This window comes from Glycine max, chromosome 12, assembly GCF_000004515.6.
Source record: "Glycine max cultivar Williams 82 chromosome 12, Glycine_max_v4.0, whole genome shotgun sequence".
NCBI lineage: Eukaryota > Viridiplantae > Streptophyta > Magnoliopsida > Fabales > Fabaceae > Glycine > Glycine max.
In genome coordinates, this window is record NC_038248.2 from 18469225 (window position 1) to 18487988 (window position 18764).

General features: G+C 31.0%; 2 protein-coding genes across 4 annotated transcripts; both read right to left on the minus strand.

The window, feature by feature from the left end:
- Positions 1–2337: 2337 nt before the first annotated feature.
- Positions 2338–2953, minus strand: LOC100527035 (uncharacterized). Its single transcript, NM_001250721.3, has one exon. It carries the CDS (start codon positions 2874–2876, stop codon positions 2517–2519), a length of 360 nt encoding a protein of 119 aa, NP_001237650.1. The 5' UTR covers positions 2877–2953; the 3' UTR covers positions 2338–2516.
- An 8088-nt stretch (positions 2954–11041) lies between these two features.
- On the minus strand, positions 11042–15139 carry LOC100802416 (G-type lectin S-receptor-like serine/threonine-protein kinase At4g27290). Of its 3 annotated transcripts, none has more exons than XM_006592501.4 (8): positions 14472–15139; positions 13731–14390; positions 12911–13030; positions 12579–12718; positions 12290–12500; positions 11960–12197; positions 11721–11871; positions 11042–11580 (listed from the first exon to the last, which is right to left on the minus strand). In XM_006592501.4, the coding sequence occupies exons 1-8, from the start codon at positions 15049–15051 to the stop codon at positions 11269–11271; spliced, it is 2412 nt and encodes an 803-aa protein (XP_006592564.1). In that variant the 5' UTR covers positions 15052–15139; the 3' UTR covers positions 11042–11268. The 3 variants fall into 3 exon arrangements, with proteins under 3 accessions (XP_006592564.1, XP_006592565.1, XP_003540070.2); XM_006592502.4 differs by having other exon boundaries at positions 13731–14383; positions 14472–15136; XM_003540022.5 differs by having other exon boundaries at positions 13731–15139.
- Between the last annotated feature and the right edge of the window lie 3625 nt (positions 15140–18764).

An 18764-nucleotide genomic window follows, 5' to 3' on the forward strand; every position in this document is an offset into this window, starting at 1 on the left:
CTAAGCGTGAGAGAGTAGAGGGAGAGACATGTCACGTGTGTCATTAAAAATCCCTCTCACTTCTATGGCAGTTTTTACAAAATTGTCTTAGAAGGAAAATCTTCTAAGGAAGTTTTTGTAAAATTGTCTTTGTTACCTTACATATTAAGAAGGTTTTTTGGAACCGTCGTCGAATGTGCGTCATAAAAAATTGTTTTTTTTAGTAGTGGTGGCACAATAGCAATTCAGAATTTGGAAACATTGTTTATAGTTTGCATCTTAGTGAATCACTTTGGTCTTAGTTTGCTTCCACCTTTTAATAGGTCAAGTCAAGTGAACTACACAATTGAGAACATGTGGCACATAATCTGCATGAACACATCCTAATCCTGGAAATGTTTATTTGCATATAAGCCACTACCAGAGCCAAATGCCATTGGTCAATTGCATGGATAATTTTGCATAAATATTCCTGAAGTGGGTCCATAAATGGGTTAGCAAGTGCTATTAGAGTCTACACCTATACATAGATACAATATTCATAACGTATCTATTAAATGTCAACAAGATCTAATCGATCCTAAAAGTCAGTAACCATAAGGGCTAGTTACAAACATAGGAGAGACATACTTTTTCATCTTTGGTCTATTCTTCTAATCTTCTCCACTTAAGTTGATTTATTTTCTAGGCCAATTGAGCCAAGAATGTATTGGAAGCTAACATGAACTAAATCACCACCAATTCAAAATAAAGGTTGTTGCTGGCATAATATAATCATATAATAACCATGAATATTTTCATAGAGAAGTTGATATTTGTGGTGCATTATTGATGGGTTAAAGAAAACTCCAAAATTTGAACTACATTACTACATCAAATTTTAGGTAATTAAGGATGTATTTGTCCAGAGATTATTTCATAGAAGTAAGAAACAATTTTGATACTCTTGCTAGAAGATAGAAAAAAAAGTGATTATTTTCTAAAATTAGTTGAAACAAAACACACTCTATAGTCTACCAATTTATTAGCAAGTCGTGAGTATTTATGGGTTCGGTCCTCTTAAGCAAGGTCTCGGTATGAGTCTTGTGGATGGAAACAATGTTATTGAAAAGAAAAATCTCACTAAAGGTGACCAACTAAGTTCTCTCACAAAGATTAGTCATCGGTAAAACTGATGAATACTTCATACTAATGTCATGGTGACTAAAAAAAAAAAAATCAGCCAATTTCAGTGACCTTGTTCTGATATGGAAAGCTTTAAATTGGGATCCGCAATTGAAATCACACCTATGGTATAACATGATTTTAGAAGTCGCCTAACGCAGAAAATAAGATGTTTGAAATTATAAAAATTAAAATTATTATAATGATAGAGACTAAAAAAACCTATATAAATAAAATAAAAATATACTGTTGCGGCAATGGTAGAAGGTATATCCCATTCAACTTTACACCAAACATATATAGATCTAAGCTAAAGTAGCTAGCATTATCAGGAACATGACATTCACGCATGTTACCATCCACCAAAAGAAAATGATTTGATATAAAATATAAAAACCGAAAGATTAAAAAATAAAAATGAGTGTTCTCATTCGATTGAATACTACGTCATCTAAAATTAATTAAACTAGTGAACTCATCATTATTCATTAATCACACGATAAGCACGAGTAACTCAATTTTTAATTGTCAACATAAAAGTATGACAAATGGCCATCTATCAATATTAAATATTCATATACGATCAGGACACGATGTCCTACCCCACGTTACACGTCAACCAAAACACATTAGGCATAAATAATAAGAATATATCGACATAGTATCTTCCATGATTCCAACAATTAATTGTTATAGTAAAATTATTCACTTACGTAGTATTTTATCTCGACTCATGTATATATAAAAATAATTATTTTTTTGCTAATTAAAAAAATAAATTAATATTATTTAATATTTTTAATCTCGAGAAACAAATAAAATTATTTTAAAAATATTTTTCATTAGAACTAGTTATCATGAATAAAAAAATTATTAAAAATAAAAATAAAATTAAATGAAAAGTATTTTAGGAATATAACATTAAACAAGAAAAAATTAGTTAAATATGCTAATATTTAAGTTCAATAAATAAAATCATTTTTTTATTTATATACGAGTTTAGAGGAACTAATTATTTTAAAAATTATATATAGCTTTTAACTAATTTACGGGGTACTTTCTTATTTAGTTTCTCACAAATTTTCTCTCCCAGAGACAATTCTCTTCATGATACTGATATCCATTAAATTGAACATCTTTCCCAACTCAACCCCGTTGGTATGTATAATTAGTAATTCACAACGTAAAAACCTATTTATAAAGAAAACTCTAAATAATAATGGAACTGAGTAATATACAGGGAGTAAGCAAATAAAAAATCTCTCTTCCACGGTTTCTCATCACAAATCAAATACATATATGACAATTCAACATCCAAACCAGACCATCCAACGAGGAAGAGAACCACAAAGAAATAACAAAAACTAGAAAAATCAATGTTCAAGTTCCTGCTGAAGCACCTCCTCCAGCCACAACTTGGACCCCTCCATGAGCTCAGGGCTGAGCCTGAACATCAAAACACAGAACTCCAGCTGGCTCAGCGCGCCATCGCCGTCGAAATCACCCTGCCCGAGCATCGACCGAAGGTCCTCATCGCCGAGTCCTTGCAGGCCCAGCAGAGCAGCGTTCCTCTTGAGGCTCTCAAAGGTTATCACCCCTCTGTCGGAGTCCTTGAGCAGGTTGAAGCCGTTGCAGAGCTCATCGATGAGGCCGTCCCCGCCGAGCTTGTTCGCCATCACGGGGAGGTAGTCATGGAAATGTGAGGGCTTCTGCGAGTTTTTGGATGGTTCCATGGTTGCGGCTAGCTCAAGTAACTCAATACAAAGAATGTGAAAATTGGTTTGCGAGAGTGTGAATGAATGAATGAGATGAGAGGGTGGAGAAGGGAATGCGGTATATGTAGAGAGGGGGAATGAGAGAGGGAGGTTCCGAGAAAGAGAGGGAGAGATTGATTGATGGAAGAGGGACGGTGACTGGGGCTGGAGTTACTTGCCTATGGCTTTCGCAGAAGGTCGTTCAAGGGCAAAATCGTCCGTAAAGGAGTGAGTAATTGTCTCTTTGTAGGTTTCGGGCTTCCGCGGGAGTGGACAGTGTGGTGCAGGCTAATTTCCGTGGGACCGGATCAGAATTTAGGATGTAGTTTATTATTGAGTTTTTTTTTCTTCTATAAATTCTTCTGTGCAACTATTAGTTGAAGGATTTTCAATATTTTTATGAGCAAATCAATAATATAATGTTATGTGTATTAATTTTTTAATTTTTAATTTTAATATTTTATTACATATAACTTACAAAATTAACATATTTATAAAATAATCTTGAACTAATTTGTAAAATCAAATGAAACCAGTTTGTCCGACAACAATTTTTGTGAATCAATCTAGAATTTAGTTTGAATAAACCATTAAACCAATTTTGAGAGAAAAAAATGGTAAAAAACTAAAAACACGAGTCAAGTAAAACTTATAAAACTAAAAAAATAAATTCACAACATGCTCTTAATCCATATAGAAATTAGAAAAGAATCTAATAAAAAAGAAAGAACAAATTTCTTAAAAAAATCTTATAATTAAGGATAAAAGAAGAAACAAGCAACACTTCACCACTTCCAAGCAGAAGCCCTATCACCCTTGCTTTCATCAATAATCCAATAGTTATGCTATATAAATTGTCACATACTCCCCTTCGATGGGAGGAGAAAACGTGAGGACAACCATTGTCACACTTTAATCATAGTTCTTTTTTATATCGATGTGTCCTTTAATGGATACATTGCTTGAAAGGGATTGTATTATTAAGGTGTAAAAACATTTAACAAAACATATACACCAAAAGACATAAATATTAAAAGTAAGAACATTATATAAGAAAATCCCACAAAGTGTGGAATTAAAACATTATCGAATAAACATTGATATCCAAAATATTAAAGAAAATTAAAATGCTATATTTAATAAAATGTTTTTGAGACAAAAAATATCATCAAAGGGCACTATAACAATTTGCTCGAGTGTTATGTGAGCTCAGAACTCAGATGCTCAAGTGACCTTTCGATCAATTTTTTACAATTCGGATTATGAGTCTTCAAAGCCAAATCTAAGGCGAGCCACATTCGTGTTTCATCGTTCACCTATAAACAATTTTTTTTCAATTATTTGTTAATGAGATGTAGTTGTAAAATTTAATCATAATATAAAATAGTTAGCTAACATTAGTATTTAAACTTGTATTTTGTAACCATTTTCACCCATATGCATCATCCAAGTTGCTACCCAAATACCATAACCATTCCTATTTGATAAAATCACCAATTTTTAACTTGTAATTTAATTAGCGTACATATTCAATAAGCTAAATATAATATATAAACTTATGAATCATGTTTTACTATGTCTCTCCCTTCAAGATGCACAATTTTATATTTGTTAATTAGCAATCCCTTTGCCGAGAAACATGAATAGAAAGATTCATGCTACATAAATTTTTCTATATATCGAGCCTAAACAAAAAAAAAATATTTATTACATTAATAATGGTGTTTGAATTAATGTCATTTTATGCATTATGATCCTGGATAATATTTAATAACAGTTTAAGACTAAATTCTCATTGATCCTTGTTTGATGTTGTTGAAAGTGAGTTAAGAATAACAATTTGTTTATTTGGCACATCAAGGACCCCCAAAAACCACTGGGAGTTTTCCTTGTTGACAAAGACATATATCTATTCATACACAAGTAAAAAATTTGACTATCAAAAAGTAAGGATAAAATAACAATGAAAGTTTATCGGTGTTACTCATCTTTGTCAAAAATTCAAGTTTGCCTATAAAAAAAATCTTAATAATATTCTCTCATTTTTGCTAGAGGCCTATCAAGAGCACAATGCTACCAAGTTAAAAGACATGTTAATATTATTTTTTAAAAAACAAAAGGTCAAGTAAAAATCATGTTCAAATTAATTGAATTGAATGGTGTCAAATGAAAATACAATAAAAAAAAAAACATTTTGAAAGGCATGAACCAAATACTTGGGTGGTGGGATTTTGATCTAACTACATTTGTCATCATACAAGTCACCAAATTAAGTATCTGATAAATAAATAAATAAAATTAATTGGAAGAAAGATAGATAAATATGATTACTTATTGGAATTTTATTTTCAGGGCATCAATTTTTTTAATATTTTCCTACTGCCACTCCAAAAATCTCCCAGTATAATTATTAAAATCACAATGCAAAAATATTACAAATAAGAAAATTAGAATCCAATAACAACAATTGTGCAAGTTTTAATTTTTAAAAAAATGCAAAATCATTGTTCACTTCAATTCCTATTCAATTCAGCTATCATTTGTTTTTAACTAAAAAAATTTACCTTTCCATTTTATCTACATTTGATTTTCCAAAAATGTACAATAAAATAGAAAATTCTTCGGTGGTTAGACTGACAATTTAAAATAGGTGTAGTTCAAGCAATCCACTTAACCACTACATGCACACACAAAGAAACTATTGTCAAATCTATATTTTAATAAAAAAGAATACAATAAGTAATATATTTTATTCAAAAATATTGAATGGTGTGCCAATAGTAACATGTGTTGTTAAATTCATGCACCAATTCACCAAGATCATCTATGCTTTTTTTTTCTTCTTTCATCTCATCATGTTCATTGTAAGAACATAAAAAATTAAAAATAATTTTATTTATATAAAAATTAAACATTATAGAAATAATTTTTTGTGTAACACTTTGTAAGAAACTTAACCATAAAGAAGATAAAACATAATTGATTACTTGATGTTTCACATGGTCAATCACTTTAAGATTTTTTGAGCAAGATTTTCATTGTCATAAATATTTTGAGTCCTTGAAAATATTGATAGTATAAACATTTTTAATTTATGTTATCTTCAAGAGCAATCACAAAGAATATTTATAAAAGTATAATTACCCAGAATAGAAAATGATTAATACTATATTAAAGTAAATTTCATTTTATTCTAAATTATTAAAAAAATCACATTTAATAATAATAAATGATTATTAAAACAAAAAATTAAAAAAAATATAAAATTCAAATTATCTAAAATGAAAAAATAATTACTCTTAATTACTGTATAATAATATTATAATATATTACATTTTTAAAATTTAAAATAATAATAAAAATGTTGAGTAATATTATATATATTATATAATTTTGAAAAAAATATAAAATAAATCAAAACAAAACTATTAATGCAAATAAACAATACAAAAAGATAGCATCAGATAAATGGTTAAAAAATTAATTAAATATACCAAATTGAGGTTGGGGATTTGAATTTGGGTTTGGGTTAGGTGAGGTTGCAGCTGTATTGCATTTGATGAAAACAGGTTCTATCATTCATACGGATATAGGTGGCACATGCATCAAATCAATTATTATTTTATTTTAAAAATATTTGAAAAATAAAAAAGTAGTGGGACATCACGAAAGTAACTGTGTTAAACTCCTTTATATTTATTGTTGAAATTTGACATAATGTTTCTTTGTTTTCTTCTCTTTACAATATTTTTTAAGATTTATTATACTATATATTTATTTTCCCATTTGTTTTTTGTCTTAATTTCTTTCTATTGTTCTTTTTTATATATTTTTTTAAAAAATTTTCTTCTTGTTTCCTTTTTCCTAGATCTTATAAATGCACCCTGAGATGGGATGACCATTATATTTTCCTATCCATAAAAAGAGAAGATTAGTCGCCTCTTAAAAAAAACGACAGAAGATTAGCATTGCCAAAAAAAAAAAATTAACTAGAGGTATAAATGTTGTTTACCAACCTACCTAGGTAAATTCAGTATGTATATTTGTTTGCTTCTAAAAAAATAAGTTGAATTGGTTTTTTTCGGACTAATTTATGGTGAATTTGACACTTGAAAAGATGAAAATATGATATATATATATATATATATATATATATATATATATATATATATATATATATATATATATATATATATATATATATATATATATATATATATATATATAGAGAGTTGTAAAAGTATTATAAATGTGAAATATAAATAATACTATTTTATTTAGAATAAAATGAGAGATACATATATTTCAAACTATGTAAACAGTATGTAAAAGAGGTCAGTTTTATTTACGGAAAGAAAATCATTATAGTAATTTTGTAAATATATATATTTATATAAATAATTGAGTGATATTCAAGTCTTATACATAAAATTATATATACAGATATAATTTTTAGATTTAGATTAAATTAAAATTTGAGTAATATTTAAATTTCATACATAAAAATTGGATACGTACAAAATTATATACATAAATTTAATTAATTTTCAAAATCCCATATTTGACATCAGATATAATTCAATAAATTCATATTTCAACTTCTTTATTTTTTTAATCAGGACTATGGGATTAATCCAAAGTCTAGCACTTAGTAACATTTTATGTTCTTCGTCTCTCCTCAAAAAGTATTCTACGGAGGTCATATTAAAACTCTAATTCTTTTCACAAACTTAAGGTATGTTATCAATTGATCTACACCTATTATATTTTTTAATTTCTTTATTTGATTTTTATTACAAATTAAATTAGATAAATATCCTTATTTATTAATTTATTTATCTAATTAAAAATTTATATTGCACATTTATTTATTTTTGTATTTCAAAGTTTAAAGAACATATACGAAGACATTTATACATTGTGTATCTTTATAGTCTTCATAATTTAAAGGGAATTGAAACTCAGTTCACGGGAAATATGATTTTGATTATTACGAACTAACCAAATTTTGTTGGCTTATATAACACACTTGAATGTAGATAAGACGTTCCTTTTGTATAAACATTCAAACCAATCATGTTGTCACATAAGAATAGCCATGTTGTTCATGACCCATCTCGTCCCACTCACCTAGCTAGAGTCAATATTAAAAATTAGACTCAAAGTACTTGAAAACTAATTTAGGTAGATTTAGGTTTTCTTAACCCAATCCAATGTCCTATTTTCTTTTAAAACAAATTTATTAAAAGCAATTATGTATCAATAACTTTTTGTTTTAATATTATTTCTTTAAATTTATATTATAAAAAACACTTTAATTATATATAGTTTTATGATTTTTTTTTATTTTAATCCTACAACTAAACTAAAGGCTGGATTTGATCGATTTGTTTTGTCAACATGGTATTAACTTGTCTTAATTTGAGGTAGATCGTCGTCTTATTGTAATATCTTTCTTCTTTAGATTTTTGTTGTAGTATTTGGTGTCAAAGGGTAAGATACATGTAAAAGACATTCAAACACTCAAGTAAGATTTCTAAATATTAAATATCAATAATAAATAAGAATGAACAATGTTTTTTGTCCCGAGAATCTCATTTCTATTTATACAAACCTTGTTGAACTTTGGACCTTGGCTTTTTGGGATTGATTGCATCTTAGGTAATTTGATTCTAAGTATGGTTAAAGAGCTTAATATCCATTGCTTCTTAATTAAGGTTTTCTTATCTTAGAGCGGGCCAAATACCTATCCAAGTCTCGATCGAACACCTATTCAATATAGTGACTTTCATAATCAAATAAACCAGAAATTAATGATGCATGGATGCATGATCATTAATCCAATGTCTATCCTACTTGCCATCGATTTGATTAATCCAATATTGTCTATCCTATTGGCCAAATATTTTACATTCAATACATGTTTATGACTCAAGTTATAGTATTGTTACACGGTCAATTCTAGGATGGAGCACCTTGATAGGTGGCTCATTATGGACCATGATTCCTGATCATTAGATTAATCTTGGTATTGTAGGCTATCTCACACCAAATCCCCTATCCCTTCCAATGACCTTCTCTAGGGGAGGCATTTTTTTCTATCACTACACACCCCAATCCTCCAGCCTCTCTCAGCAATTTCCACATGAACTAATCCCCTCCCTCCACAACATTCATGTTTTCCTCGACCTTGCACCTCTCTATCAAGCATAAGCATGGCAGTTGCAAATCAACGGTATTTCCTTCGTCGTTGCCGCACAGTTGTTCTACTATCAAAGTTATTTTCCACCTCAACATCACACCTCTCCACCACAAACTAAAGCATCATAGTCCTAGATTGACAATGTTTCTATTATGAGCAGAAACCAGAATGTAGCAAATACAGAGCAAGCTGCTGAACTAAACAAAGAAGAGGATAAAAGGCCAAAAAGGGAAATTAGCAGACCACGATACCTTGAGGACTATGTGTAGCAAATTGAGAAAGTAGTGGTTGAGCGGGCAGCTGAGTAGTGATATTCTAGAAACATTGTCGACCAAATATTCCTTGCCGTTAAGGATTGCCTCCCTTGTCGTTGCATTTGAATTCCTCCAAGGCATACAATGCCAAAATGCGTTAGAACTTGTCTAGAATTGTTAACAGAACATCTATATATAGGAATGATGTAATTCTAAATGGATAAGCAGAAATAAAATCTCTTTTCTCCTCACCTTATTATGGAGGCCCTAGACCTCGAATACTAGGAATTTACTCAGTAGTTCACAACAACTTGGTGCTTTCATTAAGAGACCCTATGGCTGAATCAACCCGATCCAAATCTAACATGGAATGTCTGGAAGAAGCTATGGCCAAATTAGCCTCTAATCAGCTTCACGTCACAAAGAAGCTTCACGAACTCATTCTTCGAGTAGCAATTCTTGAAAACACCTCCCATCACTCAGCTTCACCTTCATCATCATTAGCCATACCTACACCAACTAACCCTACAACCAACCCACCCAGAATGAAACTCGAAGTGCCACGATTTGATGGCTCAGATCCCTCGGGCTGGGTATTCAAAATTACATAGTTCTTTGAATACCATTCAACCCCTGAGTCAGAACGACTTACCATTGCCTCTTTTTAAATGGAGGGACCAGCCTTAGCGTTGTTTCAATGGATGATACGAAACCACCAACTGACCACATGGCCTAGCTTCTTGCAAGCAATAGAAGCTCGATTTGTGCATTCATCGTACGAGGATCCTACCGGAATTCTCTTCAAGCTAACACGGAAGGATTCAGTGAGGGATTACCTGACCCAATTTGAAGCACTTGCCAACAGGATTGTGGGGTTTCTGCCATCTTTTCTTTTGAGCTGCTTCGTATCTGGTCTAGATCCTGATATCAGACGCGAAGTGTAGGCTCTTCAACCTCTGACCTTGGTGCATGCATCCGACATAGCTCACCTCTAGGAAGAAAAACTATTGGATAATCGAAGGGGCCTTCACGACCGAATGCTTACTGGACCCAATTTCCTTCCACCAATACCTTCAACCATAGCCTCACCCCCTCCTAATCTCCCACTATTACCCTCCCCAGCCAAACCCCTTCCCTTACCGTTAAAATGACTCACACCAGAGGAACTAATGAGTCAAAGAGAGAGGCTTATGCTTTAATTGCGATGAGAAGTTCACTAGGGGAAATCGTTGTGCCTCACGATTCTTCCTTCTCATTGTAGATGAAGAGCAAGGAGATAAAGTTCTGAACCCTAAAATAGCTAGCCAGTACCCACAAATAGATGACCCGACTCGAACCAACTCACAAACTAACCCGCCCCAAACCGAACTGCTACAGGTCCAAATCAGTTTGCACGCTCTCTCGAAGCAGTCAGCCCCGAAAACCTTACAAATGATGGGCTGGATTTCAAACCAGAAGGTGGTGATTCTGATTGACGGAGAAAACATGCACAACTTTGTGCAAGAACACTTGGTTAAGTCCTTGGTTTGAAGAATATTCCACCATGCTTTGCACATGTGACTAACTAGTTCAATTGTAATAAGGATACCAAGAAAAAGAATATTTATATTTCAATAGGCTCAAAATAGGAAACTAAGCAAACTGTTAGGTTTAAAGAATGCCTAATGTGCCTTGATCATATTCAAAGATGCAAACAAAAATTTTAATTCACCTTAAATGCACATGTTGTAATATAGCTTAATATTTCTTCCATTTAATCATATTCAAAAACAGAGGGGTTCCATTTAAGTCATAGATTCAATACAAAAAAATTCAAATTCTAGAGACATTGATATTTCTTCCACACATATTGTAGTACTTGTTGAGATTGGTAGTAGGAAACTTCTCTAGTTTCCATACCATTTTTTTTAATTATCTATCTTGGCTTGAGCAATGAGTCAGACATTTCGTTGAGGGAGTACGCTTCACAATTTCTTGAAGAAGAATTTGTCACGGTTGAATGGTCTCTTCCTCCTGTGTAGAACCCGGGTTGACTTGGCTCGGGCAATAACTTTTCACCATTCAGCATTAAAACTACCGAAGACATGTTTGGCCTATCTTCTGGTCTTTGTTGTACGCATAACAAACCAATATGAATATATCTTAATATTTCAGATGGAGCGACTAGATTGTCCGCTGAGTCATCCATAAGTTCCAATGGTCTTTTCTCAATCCATAGTCTCCATGCCTAAAATTTACATGAAAACCATCAGTACCTTATTTATTTCATATTCCATATAATCGAGAGTACTAGTTAAATAATGTTAACTTTTTCAAGATCAAAGTGTTAATATTTATTCACATACAGATTTCAATCTTTAGACTTACATGTCCAAGAAGATTTAGATGATTGTGTGGGTCACAAAATCCCCTGTTCTTCCTTCCACTGATTATCTCCAACACAATCACACCAAAGCTAAAGACATCAGATTTGACTGAAAAAGATCCATGGACAGCATATTCAGGAGGCATATAACCACTGCATAGAAAAACAGGAGTCCACATGAGAAGCTAGAAGCCATTGTAAAAGGGGAAATAAAAAAATAAACAACTATAGAAAAGCTTACTATGTTCCCATCACTCTATTTGTGTTTGCTTCATCTTGATCCAGCCCAAATGTCCTAGCCATACCAAAATCTGATATTTTTGGGTTCATATTACTATCGAGAAGAACATTACCAGTCTTGAGATCCCTATGAATGATTTTTAGTCTAGAGTCTTGATGAAGATATAGAAGTCCTCGAGCAATTCCACCAATAATTTCGAATCGCTTAGCCCAACCTAATAATGTGCGTCTTGTTGAATCTGAGCAAATTTATTACCAAGTTAGCATAGCAACTATTGGATAGAAATTTTTATAAAAAATTGTAAGGATTAGATTCAAGCAAAGCCCCAACCAAAAATAAAGTAGTCCAAGCTTCTATTTGGCATGAATTCATAAACCAACAACTTTTCATCTTGCTGAATTGAACAACCAAGAAGTTTTACAAGATTGCGGTGTTGAAGTTTTGCAACCAACATGACTTCATTTTTGAACTCGTCCAAACCTTGTCCAGAAGTTTTAGAAAGTCTCTTAACTGCAATCTCTTGCCCATCTGGCAATATGCCCTGACAATAATTTTAGAAACATTGAAATTATTTTGAAGAGGATGAACGTTTGGGTTAAATTTAATTTTCGATTCTTACCTTGTACACAGGTCCAAAGCCGCCTTGTCCCAATTTGTTACTCTCTGAAAACTGATTTGTGGCATTGGAGATGGATAAAAAGTGAAATATTGGTAAATCAATGTCATCCTCCTTACTCTTGTCTTTCCAATAATTTGCTTCTGCAACCCACAAAATTATTGTCAGAACTTATGCAAACAAAAATTATGAATGGAAAAGAATTTAATTTCTGTTCATTTGTAAAAAAAAAAAATCAGAATTTAGAAATCAAGATTTGTTGTTAGCACATTCTCTTAATATTTGAAGTAAAATATAGCGCAAAAGAAGTGTCAATATTTAACTAATGAGTTCACCTGACTGCTTGAGTTTCTTCCTCCTAATGCAAAATATCAATCCGAATACAGTAACCGCAATGATGAAGATAGTACAGCCAACCACAATTCCTGCTAATTTCTTCCTGCTGAAGCGGTGATCTGAAAGGTTAACAACATATGCAAGTAATAATTAATATCAACTGACACACAATCACACTTTGGAACATTTACAAGAAACACAAATAAAAACCGAAAAAGAAATATATAGAACTTTCGGTAGAATTTCACCTTGAAATGATAATTATATTCTAATGGAATTGTAGAAAAGAAGACTGTCAGTTTCAAAATAATTAAGGGCAGAAAAGGATAAATGAAAAAGAGAAAAATATGGGAAGAAGGGCCAACATTCAACAAGCACCATTTTCTTTGTTTAAGCAATGAACAATGGTATTAGGAGGTGAAAAAAAATCTCTTATATTGAAACTCAAATCAGTTTTAGCCACTCTGGTCAGAGATGGTATATAAGTAGAGAGGAAAGGAAAAAATATTTTGGATGCAACACAATTAGTAGCGAGAAATTTTATACTTTGTATCTTTATGCCAAGGTACTTCATTTTGTCAAACCAACTCTACATTGTTGGGTATATTTAGGTAGTTACTAAAAATAAATTGCTTTTGAAAAATTACAATTTTTTTAGTACACTGGCAATAACCTTAGTGGGTTTGGGTTAAATTACACAAACTTTGAGTATGAGAGACTAGATCTGGCTTAAAGTAGAACTAGATATGTCTTAGTTACTAGTTGGATCATTTTTTCGTAGCTTGTAATTGTAACTCTGAATATGAAAATAAACGATACCTTGTAATTGTAACTCTGAAGCTGTAACTGTAGCCATTCGTAAATAAAAATTTTGTCCTCCCTCTGGGAGTGTCCTGATGTCAACAATGTCAGAAAACCAATGCAAGCAGCCACTTCCCTCGCCACTGATATTCAATTGAGCATATGCAGTACAAGAGCAATTGCTCAAGCACAATTTTTCACATTCCAGAAGAGTAGTAATAGTCCTATCATACCAAGATGAAGATGTGTCAGGCAATTTCATTCCCTTATACTTCTGAAATTTATCTATACCTCCCTTATTACAATCTAGACGGGTAGTTCGAGCACAAATTGAACCAGCAGAGTTGGCTTTGAATCCACTCAAGCATCCACAGTGTTTAGCTTTTCCATTGAAATCGCAAATAGCATTTGCACCACACAAGGCATATGTCTGACACACATCAAATGGTTTAGGGAATTGAGAATCCCATATTTTTTTCTCATCTGACCATATAAAACGTACTTGATACCCTTCTGGAAGCAATCTGCTTCTCATGAGTTTAGTTGAACTATTCAAGAGCTGAATCTCATAGAAGACCTCATCTTGATTCATAACAAAAAGGGATTTTGTTAATTGGTCAGTTATTTCTCCAGGAAGCCCCGTGATACTAAGACCATTCCATGACCCTGGTCTATAAGCTATGTCATTACTATTAGTATTCTCATTTGTAATAACTAATTGAGGAAGGCCACGAGTATCAACACCAAGTGAAAAATTACCTGGAGTAGGATCCGTAAAGGATCTCCATGATCTTAGAGCTCGATGTTGACCGGTTTTGAAGTTCACTCCAATTTTCATTCCTGGAAGTAAAGTGTCACCAGGGTAATCAAAGCTTTGCCACAAAAAGTTATTGTCTCCATCTTTAAGAACCATGTTTCCTGATTCTAACAACTCCGCCGCAACCGGTTTGTTTGGTGTGTGTGATGCACTTGAGAACCATATTTTTGCTCCTGTACCATCCTTGATACTAAGAATGCCTTGATCAGTGTCTACTTCTAAGACTCCAGAGTGGTCTTTAAGTGGTTTTTCTTTGTTGGCTACCCAAACAACTGTTCTTGGAAATATATTTGTGTACCAAATTCCGAGGTAACGGCTGTCGAAGTTTTCTGGGCTGAAGAATCCTGCTTCAAAGGTTCCATTTGTTGAAACCAGAGTTTCATTCTCATTCTTACCATCTCTGATTGGTTGAATTGTTGTAACCATGTCCAACGTGGAGGACATGGTTATCAAGGAGAGGAACAAAAGGCACACACCAAGAATATCAAAGTTTTCCATTGTTTTTGGTACGTTCTCTTTCATAAACAAAGTGGTTGGGTCTGAACCCAATGATGGGTGGTTGGTACTGCCAAAACCAAAGAGGAAATAGAGAAGCACCTCAAAGAGTGCTACATATGGTCTTGGTAATGAAAAATCAAAAGGTTAAGAATGTGTTGATTTGTGATTAGAAAATTATACATTCTAACACTTTTTCAAACATAAAATTACAAATACATAAAACTCACAATTTTTTATCATTTTTAATAAATTTTAACACAATAAAAGAATATATTTAAAAGAATGTGTCAAGGAATATGTTCCTAATATTTTTCTTTTAGGCTTATTAAATGTTTTTATCTCTATAAGTTAATGCTTTTTCAAATTTGGTCCTTATAATTTTATTTTTCTAATTTTAGTCCTTATTGTCAATTTTTCATTTTTGTTAATAAAATTTTCTCATAATATTAAAAATTTATAAAAAAATTTATAAAAATTTATATAATAAATAAATGTTTTCTTCTAAATATAATATCTTTCTTAAATAAAAAAGAAAAATTCATAAAAGCCTTTTAATATAAATGAAAGTGACATGTAAAAAAATAATTTGGAGGAAGAAATTTATTAGATTTAACCTCCAATGAGTGTGTCTATTAGAAAGAATGAATTTAACATCTCTACGTTAATATCGATTTTTTTAAAAATGATGATAACAAAAATGTGGTGGCATATTCACAAATAACACTAGTTTGTTAACATCAGTTTTTAAAAATCGATGTTAATGTAATAATGTTAACATCAATTTTTCAAAAATCGATGTCAAATTTTTGCTGGCAACATCGTAATATTGATGTTGTACAAACTTTTATAAAAATTGCTTTGGCGCCTAAGCCCACCAGCTCCCTCGCTTTGCAACCTTTCTCAGTGTCATACTATCTCATTCTCACTCAAACCCTTTCTTGATCACTTTCACTCTAGTGGCGTTGAAACTCCTCACTATTGGTGTCACTCTCGCTCTCACTCTGAGTCTTTGTGAAGGCAACGACATTACAAAAGATTGTAGGGTGCCTCTGTCACTGAAGCTGAGCAAACATTTCCATAGGTTCTTAACATACTTCATTGTTTAAAGTGTAATTGATGGCTCCAGTGTTTTATGAGTTTCAAAGATGCTTGCTAGAGTAGAAGTGTTTTGATTTTCAAAGATATCTCTAACTTTGTGACCTTAAGAAAATTTGGTTGCATCTGAGGATAGAATCAGATGAGAGTGAGCCTGTTTGGATAATGAAGGTTGTTGATTTTATGGCAGAAAAGAGAAATAAACCAGAGGAGCAAAAGAGAGAGGAATGCGTTGAGTATTTGAAGAAGGAATGGAATGATCCATTTTATTCATTATCAGTGGTACATTTATAATAATTCAAATAAAACAGAAAACTATCACATTACCAAGATTTTAGCAATATGTGGATTTTAGCAAAATTATACAAATGTAGATTTTGTAAGTTACTTTACATTATTGTCCATTACCTAACTATTGATTGTTTTAAATTGTTGCATAATTTACTTTATCAACAGGAAATAGGCATATGATTAAGACAAGTATGCGAGCAGGAAATGCCATTGTGTATGGATTTCTTGAGCCACAGTCCATACAGATATCTAGGAAATCGCTATTTGAATTAGAGGAGTATATTAAGAATTCATAGTGAGATGGCTACCTAGAAGCCTACTTGAATGAGTAAGTAAAATTAAACAAATCAATGTAAATAATGTATGCATTATAATAACTTAACGTTCTCCAATGAAATGCACATTGACAACTAGTCATTGATTATATGTCTTAAGGACAATGTTTCAGTCTAGTTTTGTTCGTTGCACAATAAGTCCAACAACTACTTGAAAGGAATTATTAATAGGTCAGTTGTATTTTGTAAGACATTTACTTTATCATTAGTATTTAACATCAATATTTTCAAATTATACAATATGCATGCATGTTTCTCTTAACCAGTGTTTTTAAGGGATTCGAAGATATTCAAGGATGTAAATCCAAGGCTATTGTTGGATTGATTGCAGTTAAAGTAAGTTATTTAAACAATGGTTGATGTCTTAAAAATTACATTTTATTATTGTGTGCACTTATTTTTAGTTAACTTTGAATATCTTATTAAATTTAGTGTAATAAGCAAAGAGAAAGTACTAAGAGTGGCTATTATGTAATGCATTGGATGCCAACGATAATCTTAGGAGGTTTCAAGGATAATTAGAAACTGGTAATTGTTTACTTTAAAACTAAATTTGTTTGTTATACTTGTTATTATTTATATTGATTAAGTTATGTTTTATCATATCATATTGGAACTAGAGAGATTAAAGTCAATTTGCATTTAGTGGGCAAGATTTTATGTCAAAGTTAAAAATGAAACACTAGGTGTTTAAGGAATTTTACAATTGTATATAGTTATGTTTAATTAGATTTAGTTACGATATATGATTTTATGTATTGACATTATTGTTTTCTTTAACTATTTCTTATAACTAATAGTAATTATTGAATAGTAATTTAAAAATTTGCACTGTGAAATTGTCTGGATTGATCTATTTTTAAATTTGTAGGTTTGGGTAATATTAAAAAAGCAAATGGGGTACTAAAAGAATTATAAAAAACAATACCAGATTTAAAAAAATTGATGTTATGGTGCACTGGCAACATTGATTTTTAGAAAAATAAAATAATATTTTTTCATATTTTACATTTTTTGATTTCTTGCTTATTATAAGACATTACATTTTGTAAAAATCAATGTTGATTAGTGGAGTTCGTTAATGTTAATGGTTTCAACATCAATTAAAAGTTGATGTTGAAAGTTGAAAAAATTGATGTTAAAAACTAATTTTCTATAAATTAATAAGTGTGAGATTGTTCGAACTTAATTAATAACTCCGAGTTTGAGTCTTATAGTATATTTTGTTTTTCATCATCCACATATGACACACATCTCTTATGAAGCAAAAAGGTTTAGCTTCCAAGTATTTCACAGAATCTTTAACGCAACACCAAACATGCATTTAGATAAAAGAAAATTTTATTGTTTATAATAATCCTATTTAAATCAATAGAATGTTGAAAAATACATGGATTGATTGTGTATACAAGATTTTTGCATACAAAATGATTAGTTAATGTGTATTTTATAACTAATTTGAATTTATAAATATAAGTAATGAAGATTTAACAAATAAAAACTTAACAATTTTTTAAAGAATATAAATTTAAAAAATATTTTTTTGGTGTACAATTTTAAAAAATAAAAATTTATTAGTAGTTAAAAATTTATTTTAAAATGTAAAGAAAATATTTTCACCATTTATAGGAATGAATAAAATGAAGGATTGTCCATAAAATCGGTAGATAATATATTTTCACCATCTTTTGTTAAGGGAAATTTCATCTATTTTAGTGACCTCTTTGTCTTGAAATGAATTTTATTTTCGGTTGAAAGATATCTTAATTAATAACGATAGTTGGGTTTGACGGATCAAAGGAACTAGTTTCTCATAAAGATATGCTTATATAATGATCACTGTGTATCGGATAAGACTGCCTTTCATGGAATGTACTTTCACAAGGAAAAAAAAACGGATAACCTAAAATTCAGATAAAAGTTATTTTTGGCCTGATATGAATTTTTTGTTGAAGAACCGATTAATATAGACATTGGATTGTTTTACTTTTTCAGTTTAATTAGATGAAAATATAG